This window comes from Taurulus bubalis (genome assembly GCF_910589615.1).
Source record: "Taurulus bubalis genome assembly, chromosome: 14".
NCBI lineage: Eukaryota > Metazoa > Chordata > Actinopteri > Perciformes > Cottidae > Taurulus > Taurulus bubalis.
In genome coordinates this window covers 14513945-14528233 of record NC_136602.1, presented here as the reverse complement: position 1 = coordinate 14528233, position 14289 = coordinate 14513945, and the positions used below count along the sequence as shown (strand labels likewise).

Here is a 14289-nt window from a genome sequence, read left to right as displayed (position 1 = left end):
TGTTGATTATTTATGTTCTCTTCATTGCATATCACTAACTCTACTTCTTCCCCGAAGTCTTTGTGCTTTCTCGCCTCTCAAGTTTCCATGGACCGTGGCTGTATCTAGAGCCGGTCCTGCCTCCTGGGCCCTGCGTCCTGCGTCCTTGGCTCTGCCGCCTACTCCCCCTGCCGCCTGCCCACTGCCTCCTGGGCCCTGCCTCCTGCGTCCTTGGCCCTCCCTCCTACCCCCTGCTCCACTACCTCCTTGGCCCTGCCTCCTTGGCGCTGTATCCTTGGCCCTGCCTCCAACCTACAGCCACCCTATCTCCTGCCCCCTGCCTGGCCTTGCCTCCATGGCCCTGCCTCCTTGGCTCTGTATCCTTGGCTCTGCTTCCTACCTCCTACCTATCTGGATCGTCATATTCATTGAATGTGCTGTAACTCTGTTACATTGTTCATTCTGTACACATGACATCTATTGCTTCTGTCCATCCGGGGAGAGGGATCCTCCTCTGTTGCTCTCCCGAAGGTTTCGTCCTTTTTTCCCTGTGAAAGTTTTTTTTCTCATTTTTCCTGATCCGATCCTGGTCCTGGGACAGGGTTGTCATGTGTGTACAGATTGTAAAGTCCTCCGAGGCAAATTTGTAATTTGTGATTCTGGGCTATACAAAATAATCTCAATTGGTTTGAAAATTGAATTAAATGTTGAATCCTAAATCGCTATTTAAATGTTTTATGTAACAGGTCAAAAACGTATCTCTTTCACTCATTCCTGAAATGATACAGGTATATTTGTGCTGTAATGGATGCTTAACTGTCTTCAACCACATATTTGTAAATTACAAGGACAGTTATATATGTAAATCACTATACCATTGTATTTTTCTAGAAAGAGTTTTGTGCACTGTGACTCAACATAGCCTCACATATGGCTGGGTTGTATCATGTGTATTGGCCTATTCTAATAACACAAACACATATACTAAAAATACATAACTACTATCAACATAAATGTTTTACTTTACTCTTTGGCCATGGTTTCTATCTTGAAGAATTATGCAAATGATGTTGAGTGACCATGGTCATTAAATGTTTGTTTATGACATATATGCTTGAGTGTGTGTTTTGTCTGTAGTTTTCATTTAAAATGTTTCGGCTAGCACTATAGTTTTATGATCTGTTAATAATCAATTTTCTGGAAGACTTATTTTTGTCAAAACGTCGCTTTTTCAGAGGGAGCTCTGATTCCACTGTGCAGATCATTTTCGGTTTTCTCCTTCAACAATCAAAACATTTTAGTTTTCCAGCCTGTTACACTCCAGGGAGATGCTGTGTTTGGTCTAATAGCTGTAGCCTGTCGGTTCAGATCAACCAAAGAGCTTTTATCATTTTTCAAAGCAAAACTTAACAAAACGTTACAGTTAAACTCTACTAGATTTAATTTACACAATTCATCAGTATAGATGTCAGACAGGAAGAAACACAATAATCATCATCAATCGTTTTTATCAGCATTTTATGAGCATTATCAAGACATAGTGCACTAGAAGAGGATCTGCTGTTTTAAAAATATCCACTTTATTCCCACCACAAATATCCCTAAGACAAAACCCCCAGAAGCAATGTGGGACTGGGTGGCAAGCACCAGAAAGCTACAGTTAAAATAGCTGAATACTCAGTCGTAGTACTGAGTACCTAACTGTAAATAATTAATATTTATGAACCAGGATAATAAGTATTCTTCTTGCATATGTCTCACTCTGGAGGCCATGTTGCTTTGTGCTTACCCACAAATCTGTCACCTTGAGTGAAGGATGAACGATGAAATACTTGAATCCCTTCTGAGTATGTGTACTGCATTTTTCATTGTGCATGTAGTGCACGTTGAGTTTTGCCTTCAGGAAAAACACCCCAGGTGAAGAGGGTCAAAATTGAATGCTTACATTAAGACAATTACTTTTTGTATTACAAGTCTTCTGAAATGTGATGTCTAAATGTGTAAATAAGGCATTATTGCAACCGATTGGTGACTTTAGGAGAAATCTACAGACACGAATAGACAAAGTGGAGTAAAATAAACATCTAAGTGTATTTTGAATGTTTTCCCTCCACTAGTCGGAAAGAATAAAGAAGAAAATCTAAAAATTGATCAGTGCAAAAAGGAACAATGTTTTGTCTGTTCGTAGAATAAAACAAACCTTGCAAGGATGTTGTCTGCCACAGAGGAAAGTTTCCTTCATTGGTTTTTCCTGTTTGATCCATTTTACAAATTGCAACTTCCATGCTATTCAGCTTGTCTGAGGTTGATGTTTTTTTTATCATGTGGATTTGTGGTTAGCTTCTATGCTGATGGTATTTTCAACGGCAGTTGACAGTAATCCTCTCAGCGTACAGTAGCAACAACAGCATGTTGGTACTATGTACACAAACACACCTGCAGTTGCAGCAAAACAATTATATCTATGTATTTCCTTTTGGCACCGCTACTACTGAAAGCATCTGCAGCATTTGATTTGCTTTAGGTTGACACCAGTCGAGGACAGACTTAAAGACAGTGTTTAAGATTGTGTTTTATATAAAGGTCTGTATTCATATAAACAACATTCATCAGTGCATCTGTACACAATAACAAAAGTGGAGGTCAACATGTAAACAGTGTCTGCTAAAAACAAGTAAACACAGAAATAAAGACCAACTGTAAAAATACTTACATAATGACTCAAATGTGCATTGCTAAGAAGTGACCTGTGAAGATGTGCTACTTGTTCTTGTGAATGAGATGGCCTACTCGTTGAATGAATTTCTCCAGCTTATTTTCATGGAGCCCTCTTGAAGCCCGGGTGACGTTGTGCTCGATGACTGCCTCATCTCTAGGAAGGCTTTTGGGTTTCTCCTGGGAGTGTGCAGAGCGCTTCTTGTCAAACGAGCAGAAAGGCTCAAATCTGCTGTAAAGGCGAGTCTCCGTGCCTCGTTCTTTGCTCAAGTCAGGGACAGGCCTCACGCTTCTGTCCAAAACACTCGGTTTCTTCTGAGTGGTGAGTTTAGGAAGAGAGACTTGAAGTGGATTTTGGTGCCCCTCAGTCCTGAAATGAGGCTTTGAAGAGGTTAGATTGCTGCTCTCCATTTGCTTCTGGTGCTCCGAGGAAGACCTGACAGAGTGGGTTGTGCTTTGGGGAAGTTTTCCTCCTCTGTATGGTATCCTCTCCTCATCCTCAGCTGTTATGGTATCTGAGCTGCCAGTTGACTTCAGACTCTGTGCTTCATGTGCTCCTGCTGAATCCTCTTTCTTCTCTGGTATGTTAAGCAACGACTTAATTTTTTTGGAACTCTTCTTTAGAAAGAGCTGTGAGCGCATATTGGATTTAGCTGTTAGATCGTTGCTATCGACACCCAGGGCTGCTGCGGACACAGTTCTGGATGGCGGCTCCTGCCAAATGGGAGTACCATGGCCCCTTGTGCTTGTGACACTCTTGACATCATGATGAGAAGCAGATCTCTGATCTTCTTTCAGATTTGAGCTGTATCCTCCACCATGTGCATTGATCCCGACTGTGCTTCTATTCACTTGCGTCCTTGCGAAAGCTCCATACATGTGATCTGAGGATTCATGCTTGTACTCAGTGTTTGATCTTGGGTCTGCTACGCTATGCCTTTTTTGCCAACTGTCTGACATGATGTCCTGGTTTGTGATCATGTGTCCACCTGTAGGTCTGCCTAAGCTGGCGTACACAGATTGGTAAGCGTTTCTACCTGGACCGTAGTTTCCGTTATTCCGATTGTCATTCAAAATCTGCGAAACTTGCCTCTTATACATGTACTCGTCATTACTTATCCTATTTTCAGCTGCTGCAGTTGGATTCCACTGCATGGATGAGTAGTGCAAAGGAGTGTTTGGGGCTGCTAAGGTGTTGACACAAGTCGAGGAGTTGTTAAGATGTCGGTTTGGCTCCATTTGCTCTGGCATGGTGGACCTGAAAGCAAGGGAAGACCTCATCCTACCCTGCATGTAGGCGTTAGCTTTGTCCTGTGGTTCAAACTGGTCTAAATAGTCACAAGAGTCTCCTCCGTATGGGACGTCAGGGCATTTGAGGTAAGACTCGATCCTCAATGTGCGCATGAAGGACTTGGATGTATTCTCTAGCGTGGGCATGTTCTGCTGCATGGAAAGAATCTGCTTGTCGTTGCCATTGTAAGACTGACGGATGTTTTGACCCCTCTGTATCTGTGGCACCTGCAAGTAATTGTCATTGGGGTAGTGGTTGGTTCCGTTTCCGGTTTCTCTGGAGATATTCCAATTGCTCGCTCTGGGCCTGATGTTCTGCGGCAAATGTTCATCTTGTCTCTCCCCAGCATAGCTGTGCCTTTTAATGAAGTTCATCGACTCTGTAGACTGAAATTGGGGCATCTGGTTCTGAGCAGCAATCCCATTCTCAAAGGGCCCAAACTTGTTCGGTTCCTCCTCAAAGAGCCTCCCCTCAAGATCTCTCGCTCCTAGTTTCCTCTCGCAGGTCTTTCGATAGACTGTGTCCAGCGTGTGCCTCAGCTGGTGCCTCCGGTCAATTTTTTGGGCAGACTGAGTGTTTGGCAAAATAATGTGTCCTTGTGGTCCATTGCGTTGGAACAAAGATTCTTGAGGGCAGAGCTCAGCTGGCACGGTCGAGCGGGCGTAGAGGGTTCGAAACTCCTCGTCGTATGATTTCACCAGGTGGCCTGTGATAACCTGCACCATGCTCAGATGAATTTTTTCATATGACCATGTGAAGCTGCAAACACACACGGAAAATATGAGTATTTATTCATCGTGGAGTGGAGAAATCAGACTGATGTGTGACATAACACTCTTTAGAAATGTGGGTTAAATTTAACTTAAGCAACAACAACAACAAAAAGAAACGACATTCACTAAAGACAGAAAGAAAAAAATATTATTATTTTCAAAGGTTTAATTGAGTGTTGCATTTTCCAGAAAGTTCCATCAACTTCTTCAAAAAGCATCAATAAGAAATGATGACAGCAATTGTGTGGTGAGTGCCAATAAGTGTACTGCTTTGCTTTATAGGTGCATTTAGTTTATGCCTCAGTGCTCTCAACCACTGAAGTTGTATTTACCCGTATGAGCCATAAATCGCTGTGTGGCAGTCGACTATAAGAAACTTCTGCTCCATTGCTCCATGAAATTTTGCTCCTGATCGACAGAGGTAATCCGGACCTTGAACAGTGCGCACCCTCATGTTCTGTGGTCAAAGCAGTGAAAGGAAAATGTCAGACAATATTTTAAATCTTACAGCAGAAGATAATAAGTATGTCAATCAAATCATCACAACCCCCCCACCCAAAAAAAACCTGAAGTACTGCTGATTAATCTAAAGTTTTGAAATATGTTTTGAGTCCCATTTGTTGAGTCCCTCATGTCTATTTTTTACTTCTGTGGAGAAGCTGTCAACAACCAGCCGTAGTGTTGTGTTGGGTCAAACTTGGAATTATTGAATCATACATCAAACATATAAAAAGCCAGCTTGAAAACCACAGGTCCTAAAAGAAAGTCCATGCCACTTGCAATTTGCTGCAGTAGTATGTAGTGTGCCTGGCGTGCATGAGAGACGCCCGCACATAAGCACATATATAGGCACACGAAGCAGGAATATTATTCAGACATCAGTTGTTATCGTTGCATGTGATATGTTCCTGACATTTGCACCTTTGTATGCATGTAAATGCACGGACATAGTCAAAGATGCAAGTGTATAAAAAAATGCAAATAGTTTTTATATTTAGTGTGCAAACATAACAGTGGTGGCAATCATCTCACATAACTCTTGGCAAGGAAGTGATCAGAAATATGTCCTTTTTTTAGTTTCAGAATGTCACCCTCAAAATATCTTAAAACCGTTAAATTTGAATTACTTTTCACAACGTATCTGTAATGGTTGTTAGAATCGATTAATTAAATTCTGAAAATCAAATGGATGTTTGTAAACATGCTTACTCTGAGTTGATGGATTTTGACATCTTGATTTTCAGCCATTGCGAGGAAACTTTTCAAATGGAAACCATCCAAAAGCACGTAGACCGGGACTCCTCGTATAGAGGCATCAACAGCTTCTTTGAATATATCGACATCAGTGAACATGTCCATCGCAATGGCAATGACCTGCAAGGACAAAGTGAATAAATCATGATCAGTTCAACGTGCCGGACACGAGAGCACATTTAACCAGTTTACACTTATGAAACCTGTGACCTATTTAAGAACATACAGAGTTGTTATTTACAAACATGAATAATACATGTGAATCTGACAGCTACAAACAGATAAGTGATGCAGATGAAGTATAAAGTCGCACATTTTACTGAGATCAATTTGGAGAAGTGAATTAGCCAAGATACAACATTTATTGATCTCAAATGCATATCTGTCACTGGTGGAGTATTCAAGGACCAGATTAAAGGCTTTTCTCTCTCATTTCACTTTGAATGAACTGTGATGAAAGTCCATCAAGATAATGTGCAGTACTTCTAGTGTCATGTAATGAGCTCTTTAATTCAATCAGTCCGACAACATTGTAAGATTTTTTTTTCACTCGTTTAATTTCCTGTGGAGGAGGTTTCTGTCCCATACGATGAACCTTGAGAAGTGTTGTCATTCCTAATCATATATGCTTCTTCCAAAAAAAATTAAACATTTAAATAAATAGAAATTATAGAAATAGAAAAGAGATAGCCATTCCAGCTGCTCCAGCGTCCCATGACATATGTATCTGCATTCCATTTGAATTACTTTTCACTCTGCTGATTGTAATTAGGTTGAAAAGAGAAAATTATTTAGTTTGCTCTTTTTAAACTGATATTTTGTTCTCTCCAGACGCTCCTGCAAGTCTTTTTCTGTGGCAGTTGATTTAATTAAGAGCAGCAGTGCAGAAGTAACAAGGCTGTACAGATGTAGCAGAATATTAATTATCTACTAACCACAATTTTGAGCTCCAAAACTAGTTTATGATTCATCAAGATACCATTGTCTAACTCACGGAGGCGTTAACTGAGTGATGGATATGACGCCTTAATGTAATCCTACTTCTGTATATGGTTTCACACACTTTCTTCTTACATAGAGGAGTTGCTAAACCAGATTTCGAACACAACAACTCCAGCTGACACTCCTTGCAACTGGAAATTCAGAGAAACAAAGGTCTGAGGACATTCCCTGACAGGAACCGATGCTTACGACATACCTTAGAAGAGCTCGAGCTAAGCACAGTGGAAAAACATTACGTCTCAGTCAATTTGCTGCTCTAAAATATTGTGTCATCAGTCTGAACATCGCACATCAAACCTTTTTATGGGTTCTGTCTTAGCATATTGTTCCAGGTAGTTTTGATTACCTGTCTTGCATCTTGAATATGCTTACGGATCACCTCTTTGATGGTGGGGTTGTTTTGTCTTGGTGGATGAAAGAGCAGATCTATATTCGTCTGTAGATTTTCTTGCATGGCATTCGGCCAACCTAAATCCAAGTCTGGCGCTTCCGCATCCGAGTGGACAGGCCAGTACGTCCCTGAAGATGACTCGTCGTCTGGTGGACCAATGGTTTCCTCTGCATGGTTTTTAGGTGGAAGTTGTTCTGCTTTTTCAGTGATATAGAGCAGCTCTTCCTCTGAGAGGAAGCTCCCGATACGTTCTCCCTTGAGGAACTCCTGGTAACTGTCACTGCCACCGCTGGCCAGGCAATCGATGGCCAGGCGATAGGACTCCTTATAGTGCGGTTGAATGAATTCCTCTGATTTCTCTCCCCTCAATGAGGACAGCAGGGAAAACTCTGGGGTCTCCATTGGTGCAGACAGTTTCAGCAGGACCTGTCAAAGATAATGCAAATGTATGACGTAATGTAAGAGAATCAGAGAACACACATTATAACAGTGGGTGTAATGAGGCAAAGGAAACTGTACGGAAAAGTCATATAGCATAAATATGGAGAAGCTGTGAAAACACTAAAAGCTCTTTACAATCTTGCCTCTATTTTTCATGGTATGTAGCCTAATAAATACACTCCTAGTTCTGAGTAACACTGAATCACAGACTTTAAAGTATATAATAATAGGTAACTTTAGAACAGAACAGATAAATACATAAATGTTTAGATATCTGCAGAAGATCTAAATAAACCAACTGATTCAAAGTTATTCAGGAACTACTTGTCTATTACCAGCTAGTTTATTTGTCCCTTCATTGTTTCTCAGTAGCTGAACAGGAAGGGGTTTACTCCTTTGTAACGGTTCCAGTGTTTGTTTAAATTGGGATTGTGAACAAGAGGTCTGTATTTTCCAATAGGTTGAATTCAAAACCCAATTATTTACATGTACAAGACATTCTTTACAATATTATACAACACATTACGTGCCTGGTATTACTATGGATTTAAAAAAATAAACTGTTGTGTTTGACAAGCCACATCATGAAAACTGACTAATCCCTATTAAGACACCAGACCTGTTTACAGTCTGGATGAGACGTAGAAAAACCAAGGTGAGAAATGTTATTGGTGCACCTGCAGTAGTTGCATCAAAGTTAAGGTGGGGTCAAATAAGAACGTTAAAATATATGTTGTGTTGTTTCCACAATCTGCAAGACGCTTTCTGGGACTATACAACTATAATTCTTTGACAAAGTAAAACCTTTGTTACCATCTTTTAAGTAATTTCTTGACAAAAATAAAAAATATAATCCAGCGTGTGTGTGCTTGAATTTGCTCTTTTTTTAAAACTCATAGGGGCTAGAACCTGTTTTAAGATTTAATTTCACAACTTTTGCAGTATTTAAAACAACTTGAAATGATATGATACTTGATATTGTAAATCAAACCTCACTGGACAAACACAATCATTCATTGCAGTCAAAAAAGAAACAGCTGCCAATTTAAAGATTCAAGCATTTAACTTTAATAGAGATGTTATGTTGTTTGTCATGCCGCATTTATCTGAATGACAAGAGAGCAGAACAACAAGATGAATCTCAGATTTCATAGCAGCTACACACCTTAGACAAAGTTTGTGCTAACTTTTACTTTCAAGTTAGTTCCGCTGCCGGTTTTATGATGAACACAGTCATCCTTTCCTCTTGTTTTCCAGCTGGGCTCTTTTATAGACCCTGCTGCAGTGCTCGTACAATCATATGTATACATTTCAACTATAAGTTTTGGATGAAAACGATCCTTTGAGGTCTGCATTCACTCTGCTGGGCCTTATCTTTATAGATAAGCTGTAAAAGAAACGTTGCTCTGCTGTTATTTCAGCAGCATGTTTAATCATAACCTACAATACAAAAGCATATTTACATTTTATCTCAAACCTCCCACTGTTCAGAGAATTCATTTCAAAGCTGAAGCGCTTGGTATTCTTACTGATCCACACTGATCCTTACTGACACAACTCTTATATTCAACAACAGTCACTTACATTTGAATTGTGAACTTTGGGGAAATCCGTCTGACTGCTCCCAGAATATTCCTCTTAGATTTATGTTCAGATTATGTTCAATACTTGGAGGAACTGCCAGCTGGAAGAAACAAAGACGAGGAGGTGTCTCAACATGATAAGCAGTCTGCAGATGGAGGGTGTGGATTCCAGTTTTGACATGCAAATGGTCTGGCTCGAAACTTGCTCACAGGCAGCCATAAACCTGTTTGAGACATTTAGCCACTCCCCTCTTCCTTTCAGGGACAAAGTGCACACTGACGAAAATCAAGATAATGACACTAAGGGTTACGGTACTGGACTTCATCAAGGCGTTCTTTCCAGTGCTGTGAAATTTACACAATGAGCACCTTTGCTTCAATACCCTCTTGCTTTGTGGTTCATGACTGTACCAGGTGACCATTTCAAACGACATTTTTCAAAGAGAAGATATACTGAAACCCAAATAAATTGAATTTAAATTAACCAGGGATCATTAGTCTTTTTCATCTTACTTCAGATGGGGCTGGATCTGTAGGGAGCAAAGACGCACTTCTGATGTTGGAGGGAGAGGGAAGGAAGAAGATTTAGTGAGTTTTCTGCCATTTCTTTGATTTGTAAAATGGACTGAATAAAACATGTTTGCATTCATGAATTGATATTGGTGACATTTGGCGTGCTCCACCCTGTCTGGTCAGCTTTTATTCCTGAGAAACTGGTTAATTGTTTAACATCTGCATTCTCACAGGAAATAGCTGCAATCACCAAAGCTATCACACAAGAGGAAATGACAACACGGATTCCCTTTTAGGCTAAAGACCCATACAGGTTCAGCTTGACCTTGTTCAGTGGCATTACACATATGGGAAAAATATATTATTGTGAAATTAATCTTTAAGACATGTTTGACTTCCATTTGAATTTTTACAAAAATGATGCGAGTGCTTTATCAAGATGCCAAAAATGACTAATATTCTCCAATAGTATTTATATTTTGAATTGTCTTGGCTTCATGAATATGTTTTGTGCAAAGTTTTGTATGTGTTAGACGTATTTGATTTTTTATTTTTTCCACAGTCATCCTTGCATATCTAGTTATGATAAACATTGGTGACATTCAGACTGCAAACTTACATTCACAATGCTCTGTGAAAGCGATCATATTTTTTCTTTTGTAGAGCCTTCAGAAAACTGTGCCAAAGAAAAGGACAATTTCAAGGACAAGCTCAACACATTTTCTTCAAGACATACCTTCAGATACTAGCAGAAATCTATCTTGTTTAACTGAACAAATTGATCACCATGTTTTTAGTTGTTTTATTTATTTTTAATGCATAAATATAATTCATTTTATTTGTATAATTTTGGCCTTTCCCAAGGTTTGAATGTAAACTATCCTGAGGATAGTCCTCCCACTGGCCAACACACGTGTGCACACTGACCTCACCACTAAATGCCTGGACATGCAAATACACACTGCTTTTCACAAATACACTTTCCCAGTCTGCAGCTGGAGTTTGAGGAAGAGCTAAAACATTTAGTTTAATCATGAATAGGAATACTCAAAGGAATAGTTTGGCATTTTAGGAAACACACATAAGCACTTTCTCGCCGGGAGTTGGATCAGAAGATCAGTTCAACTTATTTTCTGTATGTTGAATATGAAGGTAAAGCCAACCAGGAGTAACACAACCCTTCTACCAGGAAAACTCAATATTAAAATTGAAAAACACAACAATTAAATGATTCTGTTAGAGCCCAGCTTAATGTTTCCCAACTTTTTACAGTCTGTATGCTAAGCTAAGTTAACCAGGTGCTGGTGGTAGCTCATATTTATGGTCAATGAAAGTTATGTAAGCAAAAAGCATATTTTCAAACTTAACTGCCATGTCAAACTCTTCCTTCAAACCCCCAAAAGAGTAAAATATTACTAATAAAAGACTGTTTAAATCCAGCTACAGTGAGCTGAATCAGAGGAGACATAGATTAGTCTGGTTGACTGAGGCACTAAATTGCTGAAAAAAAATTAACAGATTATCAATTAACTTGTGCATGAATGTTTTTCTTCTTTTTATCAATAATTAAATCTAGCCTTGGCAGGTACACTTACTTTAATTAATGCAAGCAAGGTAGTTAATTTATTCTGTTCCTGTCCATTCTTTTTTTTATCATAGAAACCCATAACTGAGATAAAGTCAGGAAATGTAATTCATAACCATTTTCAAAATGTAAGTAATAATTAAGGCAAAAATATTTTAATTAGCTAACGATATTTGCAAAAGCATATTTGCTTTAATTATTCTGTTTTGACCTACTATCTTTCTAATTACTTATTCATTGATAAAGATTTCACAGTCAACGATATGCAGCCATGGTATTCTATTATACATGGCGTGATTTGTAACAAGGATATAAAGACGCTCTGTTCCTTTCTCAGGTGCATAAACACCTGTGGTGGTTCCACTATGACTATACCTGGAAAGGCCATGAAAAACCAGATATCTGTGTCTTTGTTTAGTTGTGTCTTGAATATGGGTGTGTGTAGATAAAGAAACGTAGAAGCATTACAAGTCACAGGGAGTTTCTTATCCTGAAGCGGCTTTCGTGTGAGTCACCGTTTGTGACACCCATTCTCTGCTTTGTGCAGTCCTCATGATCAGCTCCTCAGGCGGTTCTTGAATCCTGCTTTCAAGTCTGAGCAAGTGGCATGCGGTTCTGTCATCATGAAGCGCTTCTTGTAAATAAAATGCAAGACTAACATTTTGATTAAACTTCAGCATGACAGTGATCATTGCATGAACACAGAAAAGGGGACGGACCAGCCTCAAAGGCATTTGATAATCATATAGTTCATGTCAACATGGCTTTGTGTTCAAGTTCTTTTGTGTCTGGCAGTAAAATCTAATATTTTGGATAGTTTTCCTTTGAGAAATATCTCAGAGTCTGAGCAACACATTGAGTAGACGGATAATTATAAGTAAAGACCATCGTGGTGGTGTCACACCAGCCGCAAAGCCAAATTAGACCAGGGGCGTCAAGTGGAGGGTTAATGACCACTTCACCCCTCTTGCTCTTACCATGCCCATCTTCAAACTCAACTTTCCTTTTGATCTTAACATTACAGCTATAAAGCTCCGTGACTACATCTTGCACGGTTACAGCACTATTGCGGGGACAAGATCTGTCCTGAGGCACACAGACAGCAATATTTATATTGCTGTCTGTCGGCCAAACCTCCTCTGGTAGTCCTTACTACAGTGTGTGTCTCCAGGACTACATTTTGTCACGATGACACACACACACACACACTGAAGGTAAAAACGAATGATGACAGCTTGTTTATACCTTCATCATGCGTAATTAAAAATATAATTGCTTTAAATGTAAGTAACATAATAGCATGGTCCTATAAAAGGTTGCATTAAAGGGTCAGAGCATATAACCCTAGGATCAGAGCAAAGAACCTTGAGGTAATGTGGGGAGGCCACAGTAAGCAAATGCTACTGCCATGATACAGAAGACAATAACAAATATTTGATCTCAAGCTTGTTTTGACAATTATATATTACAACAAAATCAAGTGCTTATCAGAAATAAACTATAGCAACACACTAACAAACACACAAAACACAACAAAAAATTTCGAGGCTCAAATAAATGTATTAGATTCATCATCAAGACAGTCTACTCTTTTATAAGAGGGAATCTTTTGCTTTACTTCTTTCAACACTTTGATCTATTGGATCACAAGTAGAACCCACTTTTTACCCGACAAGTGTCTGAAAAGCAGACATAAAACAACAAAATGTTGTGTTCCCCCTTCACAATCCTCACAAGGGTTCAACTTTTAGAGCTTATCTTGTGTGGGAATATTACATATAAAACATAACATCTAAAAGGAATAGTGGAAGACTGAGTCTGATGGATATTCTTCAAGTCAGTGGCCAGCACAATGGAGGACCAAATATATCTAATAATTATTTGCATGGTTGGCATGACACACTAAATCAATAGTTCTGTGTCGCTTCTGCTGAGAGGTAATGAAGAATCAAACCAAACTCTGCCAACAAAATTCCCTTTTGTAGTTTTCCTCTGTACTTGGCTGAGAATATGTCACTCCTTCCAAGAGAGAACCCTATATTTCACAGTTTCATTTCTTTTTAATATAAGTGTTTTTTAATTTGATAGTCCATTAACAATTTTCACTATTCAATCATCTCTGCTTGCGAAATAAATGTATTTTATAATTGTTCTAATCAGAATGGTGAGTTCAAACAGTGTGAAGGCTCATGCTGTGAGACTATACTGATCCCCAATTGGGAACAGTTGTTAGAGAGCAGAACATCAAAGCAGCTCAGAGAGCAAATCCATCTTTATGTGGCTGTGCACCCACAGCTTGTATATAAATGAGGTATTCCTATTCTACTCTCATCCATCTGCACTGCAGTTCTTGACGCTTTCAAAGGGCTCAAGGTCTGTACAAAGTTGGCGGTGGTGATGACTTCGTCAAAAAAGAAAAGTGTTTGTATCTGTTAAGTGGCCACAATTGCATCTCCTGTTGCATCCCAATTCTTCCCATATATTTCTCCAAGAACTCGTGTTATAAGACTATAAACAACTGTGCAGTTTTCCAATCTGCCTTCAAACTCAGGTATATGGTACTCAGAACTGGTTAACACTAGTGATGTGTCCTTTCGTGTCGAGGCTTCGATGCGCGTGTCGAGTAATCCAGGTCGATTTTGGTGAAGCGCTTATCGAGGCTTGTGTCGATGACATATGCGGTGACGTTCGAAGCCTCGCGAGCCGACTGTACCACGTGACTGATTCAGAAAATGGTTTGTGGGTTTGCCGTGCGATTTGAA

General features: G+C 39.5%; 1 protein-coding gene across 1 annotated transcript; it reads right to left on the bottom strand.

Moving 5' to 3' along the window:
- Positions 1-1506: 1506 nt before the first annotated feature.
- Positions 1507-7807, bottom strand: fam83b (family with sequence similarity 83 member B; the record flags this gene model as incomplete). The annotated part of the gene is made up of 4 exons (XM_079229890.1): positions 1507-4744; positions 5091-5215; positions 5968-6132; positions 7361-7807. The coding sequence occupies 4 exons, from the start codon at positions 7805-7807 to the stop codon at positions 2740-2742; spliced, it is 2742 nt and encodes a 913-aa protein (XP_079086016.1). The 3' UTR covers positions 1507-2739.
- Positions 7808-14289: the final 6482 nt, after the last annotated feature.